Source organism: Tachyglossus aculeatus, chromosome 5, assembly GCF_015852505.1.
Source record: "Tachyglossus aculeatus isolate mTacAcu1 chromosome 5, mTacAcu1.pri, whole genome shotgun sequence".
Taxonomy (NCBI): Eukaryota; Metazoa; Chordata; class Mammalia; order Monotremata; family Tachyglossidae; genus Tachyglossus; species Tachyglossus aculeatus.
Genome location: NC_052070.1, coordinates 68,219,079 through 68,244,252, shown reverse-complemented (window position 1 = coordinate 68,244,252; position 25,174 = coordinate 68,219,079). Strand labels below are relative to the sequence as shown.

The 25,174-nt window shown below is 39.3% G+C and overlaps 1 protein-coding gene across 5 annotated transcripts in view; it reads left to right on the top strand.

The window, feature by feature from the left end:
• The window catches only part of VPS13C (vacuolar protein sorting 13 homolog C), a 192,363-nt gene that overhangs the window by 26,067 nt on the left and 141,122 nt on the right, over nt 1-25,174 (top strand). For 3 of the 5 annotated variants that reach the window (XM_038746188.1, XM_038746189.1, XM_038746192.1), the window contains exons 6-16: nt 3,789-3,851; nt 5,645-5,710; nt 6,040-6,149; nt 7,349-7,408; nt 8,717-8,776; nt 9,075-9,155; nt 12,523-12,580; nt 15,197-15,324; nt 18,649-18,755; nt 19,492-19,663; nt 22,155-22,217. In XM_038746188.1, the coding sequence (XP_038602116.1) occupies nt 3,789-3,851; nt 5,645-5,710; nt 6,040-6,149; nt 7,349-7,408; nt 8,717-8,776; nt 9,075-9,155; nt 12,523-12,580; nt 15,197-15,324; nt 18,649-18,755; nt 19,492-19,663; nt 22,155-22,217 (968 nt within the window). The remainder of the gene's footprint in view (nt 1-3,788; nt 3,852-5,644; nt 5,711-6,039; nt 6,150-7,348; nt 7,409-8,716; nt 8,777-9,074; nt 9,156-12,522; nt 12,581-15,196; nt 15,325-18,648; nt 18,756-19,491; nt 19,664-22,154; nt 22,218-25,174) is intronic. The other 2 variants (XM_038746191.1, XM_038746193.1) reach the window with 1 other exon arrangement.

Here is a 25,174-nt window from a genome sequence, read left to right as displayed (position 1 = left end):
TTCGCTCTTGATCCAGGATCTGATCTTGTGGTCAAGGGAACCTCCACCCCCATTCTTTTTCTTCCCGGATGTGGCAACATTGTGACACCAGATCTTTGCTCATATTTCTCCAATTGTGTTGTGTAGCACTGACCTGAGTCCAGGGAGCAAAAACAGGATCCTATAGATTAGGGTATGACCTCTCTTTTCTTTCCCTGCCCTTCCTAGGGCTGTTTTTAGTCTGTCCTAAACTGAGTTAGTGCTTGTAATCTCCGAGTGACTGGAGGATTCCCTTAAAGCCTGAGTTTGGGGGAGAGAGAGGGCTGAGGCTTTGTGCAGTGGGTTTGGAAAAATGTCCTGTTGGCTCTCGTATAAAACAACTGGGAAATTTTTTTTTTCCAGGTTGGTGTGTTTGTTTTAGCTCAGAGGAAAACAATTGACTTTTGGCAAATTGACATGCTTCTGAAGTATTCATAATGAGATTAAGCATTAGGGCATGGTGAAATTAAGAATCTAAAGAGAAGATCGAAAATCTAACGAGGCTGTATTTTTAATGCAATTGGGGTCTTTTTCAAGTGTCTTGGCTATTTCTATCAGTTTGCTTTCAATAATCAACTTTCACAGTTTGATTTTACTCTTAATTTATTGCCACCATTTCAAAAGATGTGGGCTGTGACCACAGTTTTTATTGATTTGAGAGCAGCGAGGAAAGGAGAGCTTAAATGGGGATAGGGATATATACATGTATATACTTAAAATAAGGGCAGGTAGAACTGATAATGGGATGTCTGCTTTTTCCTTCTCTACTACCTGATTATCAATACCTAGAAATTATTAGAGTTTGCTGCATTTTAGAAGGTTTGTATCTCAAAATCAATCGATCAGTGGTATTTTTGAGTACTTACTGTGTGCAGACTAGACTGTAAATTCATTGTGGGCGGGGAACGTTTCTACTGTTACGTTGTACTCTCCCAAACACTCAATATAGTGCTCTGCACGATTGATTTGCAGAGCACTGTACTAAGTGCTTGGGAGGGTACAATAAGATATGATTCCTGTTTTCTAGGATCACAGTTTAGCTGGGGAGCCAGAGTTCCTTAGTCACAGGAATAACAAATACACTTTCCACCTTAAAAAATCAGTCGCAAGAGACATACAAAGATGAAATCAGACCTAACATTGACCTTCTTGTCTTTGTGTGTGATTTATTTTTTCAACTCAAATCTGAGGCATGCGTTGAATAAATGAGGGAATATGCTGCGAATGATCAGGGTTTTAGATGGAAAAGTCGTCTGTTTTGTTTGGCTCTTGTGGGCTTCCTTTTGTAATATGGTAATCGTAATGTGTGCTGTAGTGATGAAGACGAAAGTGGGCTCAGAGTGAAGTTTTCCCGACCTTTTTGACTTAAATATGTGCTTTCTGAAGGACAGGACTCCTTGAAGGAAGTTAAAAGGAACCAATATTGATTTTTAGTGGTACAGAGCTGCCTGGCCCTTATATGCAGACAAATATTAAGTTGGAGGAAATTGCTCAGGAGAAACCAGTCTTTCAGGGTTGGCAAAATAAAACCTCATTAATCCCAGCCACAAGGTGTCATAAAGGAGGGTAAAACTGAATAAGTGAAAAGTCTGAGTGGTGGATATCTATTTTAAAATGCAATTTTCAGGTAGTACTTTGCCTATGGGTGTGACCTAAACCTAGGAGTCTGTGACTCTATCGTTTTAAGGCAGATGGAGATTCAGGATGTTTCTCCTGTTTTTCAATTTAAGAAAACAAAGTTTTTTTTGACAATTACACCATTTAAAAAAATTATCTATGACTTTCATAATAGAATCAGAGCCTAAATTTCTGTTTAGTTTTCTAGCATCAATTAAAAAAGAGACAAGAATAAAGGCAGTACGCCCTTGTGGATAGAGCCATGGACTGAAAGTGTGGGAACGTGGGTTTCAGTCCCAGCTCTGTCACTGGCCTACTGGGTTATGTTGGGCAAATTTGCTAACCTCCCTGGGCCTCAGTTTTTTCATCCTGTAAAATGGGGATAAATTACCTGCTCTTGGATTTTGAGAGAGGGATCAGGTCAGATCTGATAATCTTGTATGTTCCACAGTAAACACTTAAGCAGCATGGCATAGTGGACAGAGCACAGGCCTGGGAATCAGAAGGTTGTGGGTTCTAATTCCAGCTCTGCCACTCATCTTCTGTGTGACCTTGGGCAAGTCATTTTACTTCTCTGTGCCTCAGTTAGCTCATCTGTAAAATGGGGATTGAAACTGTGAGCCCCACATAGTACAGGAACTGGGTCCAAACTGATTTGCTCATATCTACCCCAGTGCTTAGTACAGTGCCTTGCATAGAGTAAGCGCTTAACAAATAATAATAGTTATGGTATTTGATAAGTGCTTACTGTGTGCCAAGCGCTGGGGTAGACACAAGGTAATCAGGTTGTCCTATATGGGGCTCACAGTCTTCATCCCACATTTTACAGTTGAGGTAACTGAGGCACTGAGAAGTTAAGGGACTTGCCCAAAATCACACAGCTGACAAGTGTCGGAGTCGGGATTAGAACCCATGACCTCTGACTCCCAAGCCCGTGCTCCTTCCACTGAGCCATGCTGCTTCTGTGTATTTAATAATAAATACTATATAAATACTGTAACTGATTCTTGTAATCCATGAGCTGCCACTTTGCATTCCCAAAGAGCACGTGTAAGAGTTTTGATTTAAATAAAGTGAGGAGACATTAAATTCTTGCTAGTCATTTACTGTCACTGTCGTCATCATTATCTTCATTGTCATCAGTAGCATTCATTTATGTCCCCTCTGTGTAGAGCACCATTTGAGGACTGTAGGTAGTACACATTGGAAGTAAAAGACGTGGTTTCGGCCCTTGAGGGACTTAAAATCTAGTGGAAGTGACAAGCTGACATAAATGACCAGATATGCCATCAGGGAGAGCTATAAATAATACAAACCAAAGAGAGCAATTCATTTAGATTTATACATCTAAATCTAAATGGATAGATTTATAACTGAAGGTTAAGGGGACGGTTGGCTTCCAAGAGTAGAGTTTGAAAGGCGGGGAGGGATGCGGTTTGGTGGAGCTGAATGGAGAAGGGAGTGATGTGGAGAGGGATGATATGAGCAGTAGCCTGCACACTTTGCTCCCCTAACCCCAACCTTCTCACCATACCTCAATCTCATCTATCTTTTTGCCAACCCCTATCCCACGTCCTGCCTCTGGCCTGGAATCCTCCCTCTCCTCAAATCCAACAGGTACTTATTCTTCCCATTTTCAAAGCCTTATTGAAGGTACATCTCCTCCAGGAGGCCTTCCCTGGTTAAGCCCTCCCTTTCTCTTCTTCCACTCCCTTCTGTGTTGCACTGACTTGCTCCCTTTATTCATCCCCTCTCCCAGCCCCATAGCACATATGTACATATCTGTAATTTATTTACTTCTATTAATATCTTTCTCTCCTTCTAGACTTTAAGCTCATCGTGGGCAGGGAATGTGTATTTATTGTTATATTGTACTCTCCCAAGCACTTAGTACAGTGCTCTGCACACAGTAAGCGCTCAGTAAACACAATTGAATGAATGAGTGAGCTGGAAAATTCCAAAGTGGCTACTGGAGGAAGAAAAATAACCTCTCGGAAAAGTCACTGTGGGAACCAGGAAACTCTAACTTGTTTTATGAAATGGTACTTGATTGTTAAAACAGTAATACATCTGTTTATATTGAAAACAAAACATTTTATTGCAAAGTGTTTAAAACAGTTTGCCTTTTGATTCTCGCTACCATGCGGATGAAGGCGCCCATTCAGGGGAGTTCATATATGGCTTGGAGACCTTAGTTTACAAGGATGTCAAGCCTGGTGGGTATGCATGGTTATTTACATTACTTGAAATGCAGTAATATTTCGGCATAGCCATGCCTAGTTGTAATGAGGTTCCTTTGCTTTGTGGTCACACTTTAGGACATCCCATATTTGAAACTAATATATCTTTTATGGGATAGTGGTTTTTCAAACCGTTTTGGTAGATTTACATTTTCTAGAATTTCTATTGCTTTATATGTAATCTGTGTAATTAAATGACATGAGTTGAAATTTCAAACTCAAAAAGAATGACAGAACTTGGAAATTTCTTTGGTGGATGCTCTCAGGGTGGCCCTCAGAGAATTGAATAGGTTGCCTCAGAGTCTCATCAAAAATTAAAACATGATGTGTTTACAATTAATAGCATGGAAATCTATGAGTATCTGAGTTTGCTACATTTTGTTAAGTTTAAAGTGATGTGTTTGGCTAAATGTAATCATTTTACTCAACCGAAGCCGAGTAATCCTCTTAGTCACTAAATTGTTCTTTAGATTTAAGAGTATCTTTAGAAATATAGAATCCTTTGGAAGAAAACTGTTTCAGTGTGCCAAATCGTTTTGTAACAACCCATAAGAGATTTAATGCTCATCTAAAGAAGCCCATTACTTCCAAGGAAATGGTCAGGTTGGTTACCTGGAGGGCTTAACCAAAAGGAAATTTTTCTTCAAAAAGTCATTGTTCCTTAAAATGTCATACTCTTATATAGTGGCAGAAATTCTTAATTCTTAATTTGAGATCCGTTAGGTTGAGACAGATGTTCGTTCTTGAATTAGCCCTAAACCTTAAATTATGATTCAAATGGTCAAGGTGTTCATGTGGTCTTTTTTCTTATGTTTGGAAAGCAGTTTCTTATAAATGTAGCTCTATGTGCTTTTCTTGGTAGGTTAATACAGCTTCACTTTTGTGGGTGCCTTTTTAATGAATAACTGTCATGCTGAAAAAAATTAGGTCTGTATCACTAGACAGTACAAAATGAGGACAATAATTTTACTGAAGATAACTCAGCTACGAACCTTTTGGTCCCTTTGTCTTTTTCTGTGCTTCCAAAGATGCATTGCATCCTAGCTTCATGCTAGTTAATAGTTATGCACATCCGTTAATTACCTATTTAGGTATTGCTGAATTTATAGCACATTTCCTTAAAGAGCTCAAGGCTTTGTAGGCAGAACTGTGCAAATAAAATGGCAACCTTCAGAGAATTGAAAACAAAGAAAATGGGAGAGAATCTATAGGGAAAAATAAAGGAATGATACAATGCCAGCAGGCAGAATGAATAACTGATAAAGCTAAAGATTGAAATAGCAGTTAAAATGAAATTAGAGTATAAACAAAAACAGTGGGAAGCATTTGGGATCGGATATATATTATCCCAACCAACCTTTGGGATAATTTAGTTTCTGGATTAGAGATTTAGGGATTGATTAAACTATATAGTTTCATAATTTAAGTGAGTCGCTAACATTTTTGGAAAAAATGATAAGATTAGATATATAAGGGGTAGCTCGATAAGGGAGGAATCCTTATCAGGACTCTGACTCCACAGCTGTCGGGATTAAGGTGGGACTTCTGTGATAGGAATAGCTAGCTAGCTGTGACTGTTTTTCCTATTTGATTTGGATATTGCAGTCATAGTAAGACTGGCCATAGCAACTACATCTATTAGGAGCATCTGCAGTCAAGGGGGTGATGTAGTTGAGGTCCTGTTTTCCTCTTATGGCTTTTCTTGTCAGTTAATTAGTATGCTAACTTGCATTTTATCCTTTTCTCATGAAAATGCTTCCATTGAAAAGGACGTAAACGTAAAAAGCACAAAAAATATTTTAAGAAACCTTTTAAGGGTCATGATCGTTCTAAAGGTAGGTAAATGTAGCCTTTTAACATCATGTACTATCTTGTGCATATTGTAATTGCCACATATTTCCTTTATATCTGTAGTTATATCCATAGAAATAACAGTGCGTATCCGTAGATGGCAACATTTGAAAACAAACTTCTATTTTAAAATTATTTTTAAACAAGTTTTATATCCTATAAGTAGGTTATTTAATGCAAAAGGAACAAAACTAAAAGATTGTTGCAGAATGTTATTTCTCCTTAAATACTGTGTGCCTCTGTTGTGTGTCTTGTATGTCAGAATAAACTTAAAGTTGTACAGTTTAATGACTGTGCTTTTATTTTATATTAGATAAACCAAAGGAAGCCAAAAAGGACACATTTTTGGAAAAGTTGGCCACTCAGGTTATAAAAAATGTACAGGTCAAAATCACAGACATTCATGTTAAATATGAAGACGATGTAAGTTTTAATTTTGCATTTTTTACTAAGTAAAAGATATGCTTTAATCTATTGCATTTTTCTTAGGAGTGTTAAATCATAAGATATTGTATAACTTCGTAGGTCATTCAAATAGCAAGTACAGTGATTGAGCTTTTTGTACCCCAAAAAGGCATTTGTATACAGAAAATAAGTACTACAAATCCTCGGTAAGACTAAATGAAGAAAAAGTATTTTTGGAATTACTTGGCATCTACCTTTTGGGGGAAAACAATCCATTTCTTAGACTATGAACAGTTGAAATTTATGTACATTTTAAAGTTAGAGGAAACAAATTGACAAATGCTCGAATTGTAACTTTGTGCAGGGGTAATGAAAATTGATGGGATGAAGCCATTTAAATGTGAAATTATGTCTTCCACAGAGTTAGTATGAATTTGATGTGTTTTGGGCATTGACATTAAATGTTCACATTGGCTGTGCAAATTCAAATCTTCTATGGCATTGAGAATGTATTCTTTCAAATGCCTTAACTTTTATAATTTTATAAAATTTTACAAATTTTATAATTTTATGGCCTGGTTGATTAATCCTCAAAATATGGAGGCTTACTGCAGTCAGATAAGCATAGACAATGAGCACCTGCTTGTTAATGCATTATCTACGGTACAGAATTTACTGATTAGTGTGCCTCTCAATAAAATTTTTGGATTTTGAGAGCAGTCTGCTCTTCAAATTTGATTTTTTATTACCTTTTATTAGTCAGTCAATCAAGGGTATTTATTAAGTGCTCACTATTTGCACCATACTAAGCACTTGGGGGTGTACAATACAATCGATGTGGTAGACACCATCCTCACCCACAGGGAGATTGCAATCAGTCAATCAATCATATTTGCTTAGCGCTTACTGGGTGCAAAGCACTGACTGTACTAAGCGCTGGAGAGAGTACAATATAACAGAGTTGGTAGATGTGTCCCCAGCCCACAATGAGTTTACAGTCTAGAGAGGGAGAAAGACATCTATATAAATAAATTATGGCTATATACATAAGTGCCGTGGGGAAGTCTATTGGGGGAGCCCACAGTCTAGAGTAATAGCTCAATAATCAAATATTTTATGGTCTTTTATATTTTATAGCAACCAGAAACTACGTGAAAATGTAAATTCTTTAATAGTACATTTCATTATACATGTATATATTTATATTTTATTGACAGATCACAGATCCAAAACGGCCTCTCTCAATTGGAATGACTCTGGGGGAACTGAGCTTATTGGTAATTTGATTTATTGCAAATTGAGATGTTGATCATTTTGTGGTACTTGTAAGGTATCAATCATTTTGTGGTCACTGGGATCAATTATAGCCAACGTTGAATGGTTGGGTGGGCTGTTCAGTAGCGTGTTGTATAGATCCCTGGTTTCTTCTAATAATAATAATTGTGGTATTAAGCACTTACTATGTGCCAAGCATGGGACTAAGCACTGGGGTAAATACAAGGTAATTAAGTTGGACACAGTCCCTGTCACAATCTTAATCTCCATTTTACAGATGAGGGAACTGAGGCACAGAGAAGTTAAGTGACTTGCCCAAGGCCACATAGCAGACACGTCCTCTTACTCCCAAGCCTGTGCGCTTTTGTCTGGCTGTGTCTGTGGGAATCTTGTTGCTGCTCTAATGCTCATATTGTTGCCTGGTTAACCACACGTTATATCCATTTATATGTCAGATAGCCCCCCCAGATTGAGAATAAACAGCTGTGTTGTTGCCGGGTTTGTCTGTAATTGGATAATGAACAGGTGAAATAAGATGTATTTAAAAATAAAATATTTGCTTTGACTAGTAATCGCCTGATTGCAAAATTAGATGTTTTTACAGAAAGGGAGTGAAGCTAGTTTGATTAATTACGCTGAAAAACTACCAGTACATTTTGAAAGAAAGACCTGGAATGTAATTTTAAGAAGACTGTAGTGGTTGTTTTGTGGAACACATACATGTACACAGAACCAAAGGCTTGTTAAATCAGGTTGACATGAAGTCATAAGTCATTTTTAATTCTTTAAGAGGCTCTCTGGGTAGTTGTTAAAATCATTTGTAAGGTGTAGAATTTTTAATTCTGAACTTTGATTCATAAAAAGAAAGTAATTGTTTATAGAAGGGCATTTAAAAATGAAGTGTTAAAGGGATTCCCCAGTTACCACTCTAAATCAGCTCAATAAAATGGAATATTAAGCAAAATAGCTATAGAGGAAATTTAGTTCCCCATGGAATCCATTCACTCCAAATAATTTATCCATTCCAGCATTATGAATTTTTGGGGTTTAATTGCTACTTTTATTTCTTCTCTGGATTTTGATTCGTATGGGGAAAGTAAATGTTTATAGGAAGACATTTAAAAATAAACTGGTATAGTGACTCCCCAGTTAGCACTCTTAGTTATTCCAATAAAAGTAGAATATTTAAGCAAAAGAGTGCTGAAATAAATTTCGTTTCCCGTGGAATCCATTCACTTCAAATTTACCCATTCCAGCATTATAAATTTTTGGGGTTTAATTGTTTTTTTTTTCTCTCTCTCTCAATTCAGACTGCCAATGAAAACTGGACACCTTGCATTTTAAATGAAGCGGCAAAAATCATATACAAGGTAATGTACTTAGCATCTCTATTCTTTTATCTGGAAACTGAACATAGATATGTTTTTTGGCGTTCACTAGAAGGCATATTGATGTTATGATGATATTGAGGTAATATGTGATCTTTACCATTACTGACTAATAAGCAATTTGTTTTCCATTTAATTTCAAACAAATTTCGATCAAAGAAGTCCTTAACAGTCTTCTATATTATAACCTTATCGAGCAGACTAAGATACTTTGTAAATGAGAGGTTTAAAGGATGCATTCTACTTCTTTATTTTATTTTTTATGTTTTTTCTCCTGTAGCTTATTCGTCTTGATAGTCTCAGTGTATATTGGAACGTTAACTGCAACATGTGCTACCAGGGATCAAGGGAACAGATATTGGTAATTCAGTCTAATCTTTCTGTATCTAGATATGATACTCTTCAATCAGTTGTATTCCGGGACTTACTGTGTGCCAAGTTCTGTATGAAGCGCTTGGGAGAGTACATACAGTACAGTTGAATTGGTAGACGTGGTTCCTGCCCTCAAAGAGTTTAAATCTCATGGTGGAGACAGATGTTAAAATAAATTACAAATAAGGAAAGTATAAGGATGTGTACATCTATGCTCTGAGGCTGTGGTTGAGTATCAGAGTGCTTAAAGTGTGTAGGCCCAAGTGACTAGGTGACAGAAGGGAAGGTGAACAGAATGGGGAAATGAGAGGTTAGTCTGGGAAGAGTTCCTGGAGGAAATACGATTACAGTATGGATTTGAACATGGGGAGGGTGGTGGTTTGTCAGATATGAAAGGGACAGGAGTAGTGAATTGAGCACAGGCTTGGGAGTCAGAATGTCACAGGTTCTAATTCCGACTCTGCCACTTGTCTGCTGTGTGACCTTGTACAAGTCACTTCACTTCTCTGTGCCTCAGTTACCTCACCTGTAAAATGAGGACTGAGACTGTGAGCCCCATGTGGGACAGGGACTGTGTCCAACAGATTTGTGTGTATCCACCCCGGTGCTTAGTACAGTGCCAGACACATACTAAGCGCTTAACAAATATCATAATTATTATTACTACTTGAAGAAAGATCAATAGCGAAAAGATGAGATAGAGGTGTACAGTAAGTAGGTTCATACTGGAGTAGCAAAGCATAAGGACTGGGAAATGAGTGAGGTTAATTTGTTTAGGGTATTGACTCCGTAGTGCAATTACTTCTCATTATGTTGCAAGTTTCGGAGGGCACGACTTGCTCATCTCCTTACTATTTAGCCCAGCCTTGGTAAGGAAGGAATTGGAGTCCTAGTCTTGACTCTGGAGTGGATCCAGTGGAGCAGGCTTTAGGGATTTGGAGTGGCATATTCTTCCTTATGGTGTATCCAGATCCACAGCATACTATCTGAAGAAAAATGGGTCTTTACAAGAACTTCAAAATCACAGCCATTTACCATTTGTTGCCACAACGCTGCTGAAGATTTTGGTTTTAAAGTCTTATTTTTATATGTAGACTCCAAAGAATCTCTTTATGGGACAGAAAGATTAAGTACAGTTAATCTTAAAACTGGGTCCAATATCTGCATATGTTATAGGCCCATTTTTTGAGAACACTGTCTTGATGGCTCAAGTGACTCTAAACTAATAATGATTGTATTAAGTGTTTAGTATCTGCTAAGCACTGTGCTAAGGTCTAGCATAGCTACAAGATGATGATGCTATTTGTTAAGCGCTTACTATGTGCCAAGCATGGACATAACTCCTGTGCCAATGATGGATCTCAAAGCCCAGTGATAATAATAATAATAATGATAATTATGGTATTAAGTACTTACTATGAGTCCAGCACTGTTCTGTGTGCTGGGATAAATATAAGTTAATCAGGTTGGATGCAGTCTCTTTCCCGAGGGAGGTTCACAGTCTTAGTAGGAGGGAATATGATTTAATCCTCATTTTAGAGATGAGGTAACTGAGGCACAGAAAAGTGAAGTGACTTGCCCAAGGTCACACAACAGACAAGTGACAGTGCTGAGATTAGAACCAAGGCCCTCTGATTCCCAGGCCTGTGCCCTTTCCACTAGGCCATCATACTTCCCTAGAGAGGAAGAATAGCTGTTTTATCCCAATCAATCCAACAACTGTATTTATTGAGTGCTTACTGTGCGCAGAGCACATGGGACAGTTCAGCACAAAATATAGCAGACATATTCTGTGCCCACATCCAGCTTGCAGTCTAGAAGGAAAGACAGAATAAATAAAAAAAATTACGGATATGTACCTAAGTGCTGTGGGCCTGGGGTGGTGGTGGTGAATAAAAGCAGCAAGTCAGGATGATGCTGAAGGGAGTGGGAGAAAAAGAGAAAAGAGTTTAGTCAGGGAAGGCCCTTTGGAGGAGATATGCCTTCAATAAGACTTTGAAGGTGGGGAGAGTAATTGTCTTTGAATATGAAGACGGAAGGGTATTCCAGACCAGATGTAGGATGTGGGGTAGAGGTTGGAGACGAGATAGATGAGATTGAGGTACAGTGAGTAAGTTGGTATTTAGAGGAGTGAAATGTGTGGGCTTAGTTGTAGTAGGAGAGTAGCAAGGTGAGATAGGAGGGGTCTCAAATGATTGAATGCTTTAAAGCCAAGGGTAAGGAGTTTGATGATGTGGTGGATGAACAACCACTGGAGGTTCTTGAAGAGTGTGGAAATGTGGACTGAATGTTTTGTAGAGAAAAGATCCAGTGGGCAGAATGAAGTAGGGATTGGAGTGGGGAGAGACAGGAGGCAGGGAGGTCAGCAAGGAGGTTGATACGGTAATCATGGTGGAATCAAGTGCTTGGATTAACCTGGTAGCAGTCTGGATGGAGAAGAAAGGGTGGAGTTTAGTGAGGTTGTGAAGGTTGAACTGACCGGATTTAGTGATAGATTGAACATGTGGGTTGAATGAGAGAGGAGACAAGGATAATGCAAGGTTACAGGCCTGTGAGACCGGAAGGATGGTGGTGCTGTCTACAGTGATGAAAATGCCAGGGAAGGACATGGATTGGGTGGGAAGATGAGGAGTTCTGTTTCGGATATATGAAGTTTGAGGTGACGGCAGGACATCCAAGTGGAGATATTCTGAAGGCAGGAGGAAATGCAAGACTGCAGGACAGAGAGAGATCATAGCTGGAGATGTAGATTTGGGAATCATCTGCGTAGAGGAAATCTGCTTAGATATAAAATCCCTATTTTGTAGATGGGGAAACAGAGGCAACGAGAGTTCAGTGACATATCTAAGTTAACACCTGCAAGGAAGTGGCAGAACTGGGAATAGAGACCAGTCCTCTGTGCTTTCAGTCCATGCTGCCACGCCATATTTTACTGGTTATGAATCTTAAAAATTTAATTTCTTCCATAAAACCCCGTACTCATAAGGCTATTGCATAAACCAAGATTCCTTGCACTTGGTTCTTTTCTATTTAGATTGTTGGGTTCACAAGGAAGATGGGAGTGAAAGCTGAAATAGCTCATTCATTCATTCATTCAATTGTATTTATTGAGCACTTACTGTGTGCAGAGCACTGTACTAAGCGCTTGGGAAGTACAAGTTGGCAACATATAGAGATGGTCCCTTCCCAACAGTGGGCTCATAGTTGTCTCTGTTAATAGTTCTTACCCTTTAAACTGCATGATTGAGACATGCTTTGTGACTGTTCAGAAGATTAAAAAGTATTATGTTTACCTTGCCTTCTCTTTTATTAATGTCATTAATTTGTTGTAATTTCAAATGTTATTATTTTGGTAGAGCCAACTGAAAAGCGAAATCCCATCCAGTAGCAGTGAATCACCAAACTATCAATACAGTAAGTTTACTTCATGTCAAAGGAAGATAAGTGTGGCTCTTTATTATTAAGTTCTCCCCCGTCCCCCACAATCAGAGAATATCTGGAATGAAAAACAGACCCCATCTGACCTCAGAAATTCAATTTAATGAAGCATTTTGTTTTCTTTCTTTTACTTTTCTTTCTTTCACTTTCACTTTGTTTTCTTTCTCTTTGAATTTACAGCTGTAAAGTCAAACAGCATAAATTCTTGATTGAAGTGGGACTAATAGTCGAAGAATAGATTCATTCACTCGTGCTTATTTGAGTGCTTACTGTGGGCAAAGCACTGTATTAAATTCTTGTCATTCTTATTACATATTAGGGGTCATCCTACTATCTCTGTTTCTCCCTCTCCTCTCCGTTATTATATGTAAGAAGTCATTATATGTAAGAGTGAAAGAGGCGGATGCTTATATGCATGTACCGAGCTCACAGTCTAGAGAAGCAGCATGGCTCAGTGGAAAGAGCCCGGGCTTTGGAGTCAGAGGTCATGGGTTCAAATCCCGGCTCTGCCAATGGTCAGCTGTGCAATTTTGGGCAAGTCACAACTTCTCTCTGTGCCTCAGTTCCCTCATCTGTAAAATGGGGATTGACTGTGAGCCCCACATGGGACAACCTGATCACCTTGTATCCCCCCCAGTGCTTAGAACAGTGCTTTGCACATAGTAAGCGCTTAATAAATGCCATCATCATTATTATTATTACCGAGGGAGGGGAGGTGTTTGAATGCTATGGAGCAAGTAGTGAAGGAGGGGCTAGAGAACACAATAGGCAAGAATTTATGGGGTTATTTTTTCCATTTCCCTCCATTTCTGCCTTTGATTCTCTCTGAGGCACTTTTATGGTGCCTCTCAAGTCCACCCCAGGACAGAGCTAGGTGTGCAGTCCTCAAAATGGGTAGTCATTCTTCATTTCGCTTGAGAGAAACTTGGGCAAAGGGGAATGTATAGATTGGGAGAAAATGAAGCCCTGGCAAGGAGGGGAGAGTGAAGTTCAATAAGTTATGCAGCTCATATCTAGAAGCAACATGGCCTGGTGGAAGAAGCATGGCCTGAGAGTCAAAAGGACCTGGGTTCTAATCACAGCTTTGCCGGTTGCCTGCTGTCTGATGTTGGGCAAGTCACTTAACTTCTCTGTGCCTGTTACCTCGTTCGTAAAATGGGGATGGAGACTGTGAGCCCCATGTGGGACAGGGACTGTGTCTAACCTGATTAGCTTGTATCTACCCCAGAACTTAGTACGATACCTGGCGCATAGTAAGCGCTTAGCAAATACCATAAAAAAGTATCCTTAGTTCATAGTGTTAGCGATTTCATAATCACGAGCTTAAAATAGTGAAATTTGTCTTTCCGACTTGATGTAGGTTTTTTAACTTGAAATGAACTCTGCTGTCATAAGAACTATTAAAAAAAATCGTCTTTATTGTAATTTTGTCCTTAATTTCATCCTGTCCCTTTTCAACACTTTAAAAAACTACAGGCATGGTAATAAAAGTTTACTGTCTTTGATTACTCTTGATCCTCTGTTTTCTGCTCTGGACTGAGAAGTTAGGCAGCATTATGTCCACAATAATGCTTTTGTTTACTATTTTTTATTAAGACTAAAGCCTTACAAAGTCGACTTATCAGTTATTTATATTTTGAGAGGAACCGAAGATACCACCATGACTTTTTAAAAGAATATTAATAAATTGTTGCTAAAATTCAAAAGTTTGACTAATTATACTGATAATTAGCTGCACGAACACACCAGTTCTCTTCTTATATAGGGACTGAACTCTTGGAAAATTGCTTTGTAGTGCTCACCTATTATAATTATGGTATTAGGTGCTTACTCTACATCAAACGCTGTAGTAAACGCTGGGGTAAATGCTAGATAATCAGGTCCCACATGGGGCTCACGGCTCATTTGATCCCTGTTTTGCAGATGAGGGAATCTGAGGCACAGAGAAGTTAAGTGACTTGCCCAGGTCATGCAGTAGGCAAGTGGCAGAGCTGGAATTAGAACTCAGGTCCCCTAACTCTAAGGCATGTGCTCTTTCCACGAGGCTATATCACTTTTCTCATTCAACTCTGCATATGTCCATGCATGCATGATTAGATCCTAGCGTCAGAGTCGTCATCACTAAAGTCATTATTAGTTCTCTAAAACAAATGTGTAAATCAGGGTACTCTTGGAGCATCAGATTTCTTGGTTCCGTTTGGCTTCAGTTCATTTATATCTTCTTTCAAAACTAATGGTTTATTTGTTCTACCATATCTTCATCCTTCTGTTAAACATTTTAGAAATGATTCTTTTGTGCTGCTGTTCTTGTTCAACCTACACATTTATGACTCTTCTCTCCCACCCATTTCACACTTGGCTTCATTCATGCTGTGTTCTCACAAGGTTATTTGGTCACAGGTCCCTTGTATTTCACATAGTTTTTAGTGTTTCTATTTTTTTTGGACATATTTTTGACAAATCTAATTTCTAAATATCAATTGTAAATAATTTACTGATTTTTAAAAATGCTATTTACTATTTTATTTGTGCCAGGATTTCTTGAAGCATGCAGTACAACAAAGTGTCTTACAGAGTTTTGTATTTTACAAGTTTTCAGGCCGATATCAGCCTCTGCAAAGCTTTACATAAACCCCCATGCGGAAATGGAGTTCAAAGATCCTAAACTCGATTGGAATATAGAAGTGCAGAATATTGCCATTGAGCTGACTAAGCCCCAGGTAAGATGGCGATGTCTATTTTTAAACTTCAGATGTGTTTTGGAATTTGTCCTGTTTCGCTTATTTAGTACAATGCTTACCATGTAAATGGCTCAGTAAATAGCAATGAATGAATAAATGCTGTTGACCATTTATATTCAGCATGAAGATGGGTGAGGTTTTGCTTTTTCCTTTACAAACAAAAATAATAAAACAAACTTAAGGCCCACCTATTCTTTCTGCTCTCTTTTTAGATAATTGGAAAATTTTACGCACAGGGCTAATGCAATAATTTTTGTAGTTCCCCATTTTTTAACGGTACCTTTTAAGCGCTTACTATAAGGCAAGCACTGTACTGAACATTGGGGTAACAAGATGATCAGGTTGGACACGGACCCTGTCCCACATGGAGCTCACAGGGCAAGTAGGAGGAAGTAGCACTGAATCTCAGTTTATCATTTGAGGCAACTGAGGCACAGAGAAATTAAGTGACTTGCCTGAGGTCACAGAGCAGACAAATGATAGAGCTGGATTAGAACCCGGGTCCTTGGGCTCCCAAGCCTATGCTCGTTCTGCTAGGTCACACTGTTTCCCATTGTTGATGGGTCTTGAATTGTGACTAGATTGTTTTATTCAGTCAATCAGTGGAATCAATCAATCAATTGTATTTATTGAGCGCTTACTGTGTGCAGAGCACTGTACTAAGCACTTGGGAAGTACAAGTTGGCAACAGATAGAGACAGTCCCTACCCAACAGTGGGCTCGCAGTCAGAAAGGGGGAGACAGAGAACAAAACCAAACATACTAACAAAATAAAATAAATAGAATAGATATGTACAAGCAAAATAAATAAATAAGTAGAGTAATAAATATGTACAAACATATATACATATATACAGGTGCTGTGGGGAAGGGAAGGAGGTAAGATGGGGGGGATGGCGAGGGGGACGAGGGGGAGAGGAAGGAAGGGGAACAGTCATCTAGACTGTAAACACATTATGGGTTGGGAATGAGTCTGCCAATTCTGTTGTATTGTACTCTCTCAAACGCTTAGTGTAATGTTCTGCACATAGTAAGGATTCAATAAATACTATTAATTGATTGCTTTATAGAGTGTCCACTGCTTCTAGGCTGTAAGCTCCTTGTGGGCAGGGAATGTGTCTCCAACTCTGTTATATTGTACTCTCCCAAGCACTTAGTGTACAGTGTACAGAGAAGCAGCGGGGCTCAGTGGAAAGAGCCCGGGCTTTGGAGTCAGAGGTCATGGGTTCAAATCCCAGCTCCGCCACTTGTCAGCTGTGTGAATTTGGGCAAGTCACTTAACTTCTCTGTGCCTCAGTGACCTCATCTGTAAAATGGGGATTAAGACTGTGATCCCCATGTGGGACAACCTGATCACCTTGTAATCTCCCCAGTGCTTAGAACAGTGCTTGGCACATAGTAAGTGCTTAATAAATGCCATTATTATTACAGTGATCTGCACACAGTAAGAGCTCAATAAATGTGATCGACTGCAGAACACTATGCTAAGCACTTGGGAAAGTGCAGTATAACAGGCTTAGTTAGATGTGATCTCTGTCCATAGGGAGCTAACCAGTCTCCAGGGGGAAGCAGACATCAAAAAATACATTATGTACAGGGGAAATAGTAGAGCATATGGATATATATATGGAAATATATATAACATATGTATTTGCTGTGGGGCTGGGGCGAGTATCCTTGGGCTTAAGTTTTAGTAGTGTGAACATCTGAAAATGTTAATTATTAAACTCTTTGCTCCTTAGAATGATTGTCTGGGCTGGTCTTACATTCCTGGCCTTAGCCAGAAGACTGTTATGGGGATCTTGCAAGTGGGCCTTGTTAGAAAGCAGAGGGCTGTGGCCAAGTCAACCTTGGACAAGTCATGTAGCTTCTCTGTGTCTCAGTTGCCTCATCTGCAGAATGGGGATTTAGTACCCTTTTTCCCTCGTCCCTTAGATTGCAAGCCTCAAATGAGACAGATATTGTGTCTGACCTGATTATCTTGTATCTATCCCAGTGTTTAGTACAGTGCTAGACACATAAGCGCTTAACAAATACCATAATTATTATTATTATTTACTCATATGGCCCCTGCACATTTGCCATAGGGAGGCTTGCTCTGACTCTGCCCTTCTATTTGCTAAGTAAAAGTCCTGTTCCCACTGACAATTCTAGGTGTATAAAAATTTTTTCCTGAACCCCCAGGTCTATCTTTCTAATCCCAGAAGACTTTGCTAATAAATAAAATAGAAGCTATTCCATAAAGGCCACCTGCCTCAACGCTCTCCTGCTCCCAGATAGTCATGTAATTTTCCTTTCTAGCTGTCTCCCGTGAGGAGGTCTCCCAAGTGCTATTAAAATGTCTAAACCCTCAATTTTTTTCTGTGGCCTCTATCTCCTTTCTCAAATACTTGCTCTCACCCTCCTAACTTCTCTTGTCTTCTGTCCTCCCTTTTAGCTTTTCCTCTCTCCTGGCTTCTTACTGCTTGCCTTCATACTAAAAGCAATCCATCATACCCATCTTCCTCTTCCCATTCCTGTCCCTCTTCATCATCAGTAGGTTGAAACTTCTTGAACAGACTTTATACACTCTAGATTTTAAGCTTGTTGTGGGGAGGGAACGTATCTTCAAACTCTGTTGGATCATTGTCTTCCAAGTGTTCAGTCCTATGTGCAGAGCACACAGTAAGCCCTTAATACCATTGATTAGTACACTCACTTCCTGCACTTGTTCTCCCTTTTGACCCTATGCAGTCTAATCCTTAAATTGTGCTTGCCGGCAAACAGCTTGACTACCAAGGAGTGTCCTGAAACCCCCCAAAATTCCTTTACAATGTCTGAACAGGGAATGGAGGATTTTCCTCCCCCTGGGACAAAACCTTGCAATGACTGGTTTGCTGGAAAAACCATCTTGATTTTCCGTGCTCAGAATCGTATAGCTGGGCATGTTAGGAAGAGCTGTAGGAGCAATGGCAGGATGGTTTGTTGAGTAGCTTTTTAGTTTATTCAGTGCAGCTTTCTGGGATAATTTGCAACCCACCCGAGGCAACAATGGTTGATCAGGAGAGAAATACGTAGTGCCAGTAGTAGAGAAAGCTGTATCAATCAGTGCTATTTATTGAGTGCTTATTGTGTGTGGAGCACTGTACTAAGTGCTTGGGAAAGTCAAGTTGGTAGATGCGATTCCCGGGTGAATTGGAGTCTATGGTATTGTGTTGCCATTGGCTGATTTGGAGACATTGGATCCTTTCTGGAGGTAAGCATAAAATTATTTGTCTATAAATCCGTTTTTAAACAAGATTCACCTGTGTTTTATTTGAATAGTATCTCAGCATGATTGACCTTTTGGAGTCGGTGGATTGTATGGTTAGGAACGCACCTTATAGGAAATACAGACCTTGTTTACCACTACGGACAAATGCTCAACGGTGGTAAGTTTCATTTTTTCTTATTTGCCATTCTAAAAAATAAAATTAGTTTTTTTTAAATCAAGCACAGTGTTATATTTCATAAGTTCAAGTCAGCTTTTCTTCATTATAATTTGTCCCAAAACCTGTTTGAGCATACATTTCTCCAGAATAGACCTTATGTACTGTGACAATGCATAATATTTTGTAATGTCAAATAAAGACACTTTGTTCACTTTGTTTCCCATGATCCAAATTAATGTCAGAGAAGAAGTCTGGCTCAGTGGAAAGAGCCCGGGCTTGGGAGTCAGAGGTTGTGGGTTCTAATTATGACTCCCCCACTTGTCCGCTGTGTGACTTTGAGCAGGTCACTTCTCCATGCCTCAGTTACTTATCTGTAAAATGGGGATTAAGACTGTGAGCCCCACGTGGGACAACCTGACTACTCTGTATACCCCCCCAGCACTTAAAACAGTGCTTGGCACATAGTAAGCGCTTAACAAATGTCACCATTATAAGTCCCAGGCTTTATATGCAATAGACATTGTGATGCTTTGCCGTAGGATTAATTTTCCTCTGAAAAGTTTTTTTTTGTATAGCTTGATATTTGAATATCTGACTTATTTAATTCTTAGAGTTAACAATCACTCAGTAGTTCAGGTGACAATATTTTTTGTGTGAAATCTGCATATTCTTTGTATGATGCCTCAATTTAAATCTCTGTGCCTTAATATTAGAATGTATACTATTTTGTTCTTAGGTGGAAATATGCAATTGATTCTATTCTTGAAGTTCACATCAGAAGATATACTCACATGTGGTCCTGGAGTAACATAAAAAATCACAGACAGTTCTTGAAGCGCTATAAAAATGTATACAAAACCAAACTGACCCAGAGTAAAATCTCAGAAGAAGTGCAGAAACAAGTTCAGGTACTCTCTACCTCTATTAGCAATAGTTTTTATTTTACTTATTAATTAATTAATGTTTAGTGACCAGTACTACTGAAAAGGTGTATCCCTCTGAGCTGATGAACCCCATTATATAAATAAGTAATATAAAAAGGATAGATTGCCTACTGAACTTGTTTAGTTTAATAATGAATATTTTCCCATTATAAATATCTTAAATGTACATACACCCCAGAGTTAAAATTTGGGCGTTTTTAAAATAGTACTTGTTAACTACTTACTACATACCAGGTATTGTACTAAGTGCTAAGACAGATTCATTTAATTATTATTATTATCGTTCATTCATTCAATCGTATTTATTGAGCGCTTACTGTGTGTAGAGCACTGTACTAAGCGCTTGGGAAGTACAAGTTGGCAACATATAGAGATGGTCCCTACCCAACAACGGGCTCATGGTCTAGAAGGGGGAGACAGACCAAAAAAACAAAACATGTAGACAGGTATCAAAGTTGTCAGAACAAATAGAATTAAAGCTGGGGATAGAGTTTTCTCTCTCCCCCTTAACACCGGAAGCAGCCAGGAGACCCTGATTGTCACTGAAGGATGTAAGAATTCAAATGTAACAGGTTGAAGTTACCTCACTGAAGTCTAACAGGGCTGGTTTACTGGAAAGGCAGTACCATACTTAAAACAAACAAAAGCTACAATAATTCTTACTATTCTTACTATTGTTGTTGTCGTTGTAGTATTTAAGTGCTTATTATGTATCAAGCACTGTTCTAAGTGTCGGGGTAGAATCAGGCTAATCAGGTTGGTCGCAGTTCCTGTCCTACATGGGGCTCACAGTATTAAGTAGACGGAAGTAGGATTTAAGTCCCATTTTACAGTTGAGGAAACCTAGGCAAAGAGAAGTTAAATGACTTGCCCAAGGTCACACAGCAAGCAATTTGCAGTCAGTATTAGAAACCAGGTCTTCTGAACCCCCCCCAACCCCCAAGGCTTGTATTCTTTTCACTAGGGCATGCTGTTTCTGTACTTCATATTAACAGCGCTTGGCACATAGTAAGTGCTTAACAAATGCCATTATTATTATTATCATTATTATTATTATTATGGGAAAAAATCTGTTTTACATGCAGCCATATTTTGAATATCAAAGCTGTTGTGCTATGCATTCATTATAATATAGCTCAACTTTACTCTTGGTCTCAGGTGAGTAGCACTACTCTGGGAATCAGGCTCTTTGGGTTTTAGCTCAGATTCTTCCTATAGCTGGCTGATATGGCTGAAGACCACACATGCAGTTAGCAGTGTGCTGCACAGCTGCCTGCCTACTTGCTCGTTGCCTTCTGTACCCCTGCATGCAGCGTAAACATGACCAGTAGGAACGAGAGAGGGCAAGTGGTGCGATGTGAACTACTAGCACCGTAGCCAGTTCCTCTGTCCATGTTACTGGTCCTGAAATCTCAGGATCGAGGCTGATCTTGTGGTCCTGGCGGTAGCCAGTTGCTGGGTAGGGATTGTCTCTGTCTGTTGCTGAATTGTAATAATAATAATAATAATAATGATGATGGCATTTATTAAGCGCTTATTATGTGCAAAGCACTGTTCTAAGCACTGGGGAGGTTACAAGGTGATCAGGTTGTCCCATGGGGGGCTCACAGTCTTCATCCCCATTTTACAGATGAGGTAACTGAGGCCCAGAGAAGTGACTTGCCCAAAGTCACACAGCTGACAATTGGCGGAGCCAGGATTTGAATCCATGGCCTCCAACTCCAAAGCCCGTGGTCTATCCACTCTTTCCACTGAGCCATGTTGCCTCTCACGCTGATTGTACTTTTCAAGCACTTAGTACAGTGCTCTGCACACAGTAAGCGCTCAATAAATACGATTGAATGAATGAATGACACTCCATCCCATCCATGACTGAAAAGTTATTTTCGTAGGATTGTTCTGATCATGGCAAATGTTGGGAATCCTAATTCACTTTACCAAATATTGATAAAATCCTTGGCACATTTGTCATCTTTTAGATGTCCTGAATCATTTTCTTTTTAAAATGTATTGACTTCCAGTGCTTAGTACAATGTCTGGCATATAGTAAGCGCTTAACTGCCATAATTATTATTAGTATTCGTTCAGAGTTGTAAATACGTGGATCAAAAGTTGGAAAAGGAGTATTACAGTTTAGCAGTAGTAAAATGTACGGCCAGCCGTGAGGATGGGGAAAGGCTTTAGCACAAGAGTAGCGGAGCCTTACCAAATATTGTGATTTCAGTATGAATATGGAAGACTTTCTTTACTTCTAATGAGAATTTGAAAATATTTTTCTCAAATAGAATTTAGTGGGAGTTTTCCCCTTAAAAGTGTTTAAAAGGAGAGTTGTATTGCATTGGGGTCCTTGGAGAAGAAATGCTACGTGACAGAAAATGTTACCAAAATTACTCTTTAAAATACTTTAGGAGTTGGTTGTTCCCATTTTTCAAAAACTTCTCTTTTCACTTTGCAGGACTTGGAGAAGACTCTTGACCTTTTCAATATAATTTTAGCAAGACAACAAGCACAAGCTGAAGTATTTGCTGGTTTTATATTTTTCAATTTATTAATATCTGTTTAAAGATGGAATTCATTGGTGATGCAAATTTTTATATTTTAAGACCGTCTGAATCTGATTATATGCCTTTGAGATGGAAACTGTTGAATATTCAAGCCTAATTTGGATTCATTATTTTCACCTTTTTATAGGACTTGAAATTTAAAAAAATATTCATATGGTACATTTTAAATGTGCTAACATGAAAAATGAACATAACATTTTCAACTACTTGAAAAACATAAGGTCTTCATTATAAAGGTTATGGGATGTGAGAAAAATGTTTTAATTTATAAAACAGCATGTATCCTAAAATATTAATAATGCAACCCAATAGGCCCCCGGGCAGATGAAATAGCGACACTGTGAACAGAAGAGAGATCTACAGAATATAATAATATCTCATTAATTCCATTTGAGCGGCTTCATCATTTTTAATGCTAGAAGTAATAGCTTTAAGCTTTAGATATGCCACCTCTAAATTTTACGACAGTGGAGAGCTGGAAACGGGATATGGCATTCAGAACCTTTCCTAACAGTGATCTTCCAGGGAATAGTTGGTACTTATCAGCTTCTTGGAAATTAAAAAGAGTATTTCTCATAATCCCTGGATAGGTTAAGCCCTGCCAAGTACTGATGTCATCAAAGACTGCATCTTGGCCCCCGCACCTTACTACTGTTCTGGTGAATTCTGTTAAGCCGACTGTGGTTTCACTGAAGCAGTGCGGAGTTCACACTCTCTGGGACATTCCCGGCCAACAGTTGCCAACTGGGCCAATTCCTGTGACCATCAGGAAATGCATGCCAGCCCACGATCTTTGATCCAAAACTTCTCATCTGGAGGGACTGAAATAATTGATTTTTCTCTGGTGGGGAATTATTCAAACAGAGTTCACCTTATACCAGCAACCTTTCATTGGAAACTGTTGGGAATGTGTGTACTAACTCTGTTATATTGCACTCTTCCAAGCACTTGGTATAGTGCTCTGCACACAGTAAGTGCTCAATAAATATGATTGATTGATTTGAGTTGTTCCATCCAACATGTGGCTTGGATTTCTTTAGAAATTAATGTTGGGTTTTTGTCTGTGCATCAAATTAAAAATCAGATGGCTAAAACAGGGTTTTTTCATCTCCTCTATTCAGTTTCTGTTAGTTATTGGAGAAGTGCATAGACATGAAACCTACGCTTTCAGGACAGCGTGTGAGTGGGCCCGATGCAGATAGTTGATATAGATAAACTGGCTCTGAGAAGCAGCTGGCCTTAATGGATAGCGCAAGGTCCTAGGAGTCAGAAGGACCTGGGTTCCAATTCCAGCTCCACCTCATGTCCGCTTGTGACCCTGGGCGAGTCACTTCACTTCTCTGGGTCTCAGTTACCTCATCTGTAAAAATGGGGATAAGAGCTTGAGCCCCATGTGGGACAGGGACTGTGTTCAGACTGATTAACTTGTATTTACCCCAATGCTTGGCACAGAGTAAATGCTTAAAAAGTACCCTAATTATTGTTATTATTATTGTTGTTACCTTAGCTGCAGGCCTCTGACTCACTGTGACCTATCAGGAGCAAGTCCCAGCTGCTTAATTTAGGTCCAGGTGCTTCAGACTAGCTGAATAACATCCCTGGGAGTGTCAGATATTCATATTTATTGATCCCCTGATGTGTGCAGAGCACTGTATTAAATGCAGGGGAGAGTACAATGAAGTTTGAAGGGACAGTTCTTGCCCTCAAGAAGTTTAAACTCTAGTGGATGAGGCAGGCATAAAATGTTGTAGATAGTGAGAAAAGAGAATGAAAAGATGGCAGTGTGCATACATGCCGATGTAGTAGACTAGGTAAGTCTGTATGTCCGGATGTGTTATGGGTGATGGTGAGCTCATGAGAGTGGAAATGGAGCAACAGTGCTGGAGTAGCAGAAGGAAGGGACATGGGGAGAAGAAAAATCCATTAGGGAAGACCTCCTGGAAGAGGTGGGATTTCAGAAGGGCTTTGAAGGTAAGCTGAGGTCTGGCAAATTTGGAGAGGGAGGGAGTTCCAAACAGGAAAGAGGGCACGAACAAAGGATTGGAGTTGGGAGTGTTAGGAGATTCAGTGAGCAGGTGTACCTGAGGGGAAACAGAGCTAGGGGATGTGGGTGGAGAGCGCGGGTAAGAGGAAGAAAACTGATTTGGTGCCTTAAAGCTGGCCAATGATCAGAAGTGTTTACTCGATGCTGAGAGGAATGAGTAATCATCAAATAATTCTGAGGAGGGCACATACGGTAGGCAGAGTGGGGTTTTAAAAATGAACTGTAGTGAAATATGGACTGGAGAGACAGATCAATGAAGAGGCTGATACAGTAGTTTCTTGGGGAAAGAATGAACAACTGAAACGGGGTGGCTGTTCGGATGGAGAGGAAGGGAAGAATCCAGGAAATGTTTGGGAGGAAAAATTGATAGAATTGAGTGACAATGTGGAGTTGCAAATCAATCAATCAATCGTATTGAGCGCTTACTATGTGCAGAGCACTGTACTAAGCGCTTGGGAAGTACAAATTGGCAACATATAGAGACAGTCCCTACCCAACAGTGGGCTCACAGTCTAAAAGGCAGGGAGATTAATGCAAAGATTAAGTGATAGTACCAAGATTGCAGGCTTCAGAGCCTGGGAAGGTAATAGCATTGTCAACTGTGCACAATAAGCTCTCAATAAATACGATTGAATGAAAGAATTGAATGAATGGAGGAGAGGATTTGGAAGGGAAGATGAGAATAGAGGTTCTGGTGAGATGTCCACGTGTGGATTTTCTTCAGTGACTGTTGCACTTGGTTGTCCTCAAAAAGTGACAGACTTCCTTAGGGGTCAACCTGGAGCCTCTTAAGGAACTGCTGTAAAAAGCCATTTGGTTTTTGGTTTGAGGCTTAAGGAAGGAAACTAGGCCATATCTATGGAGTTG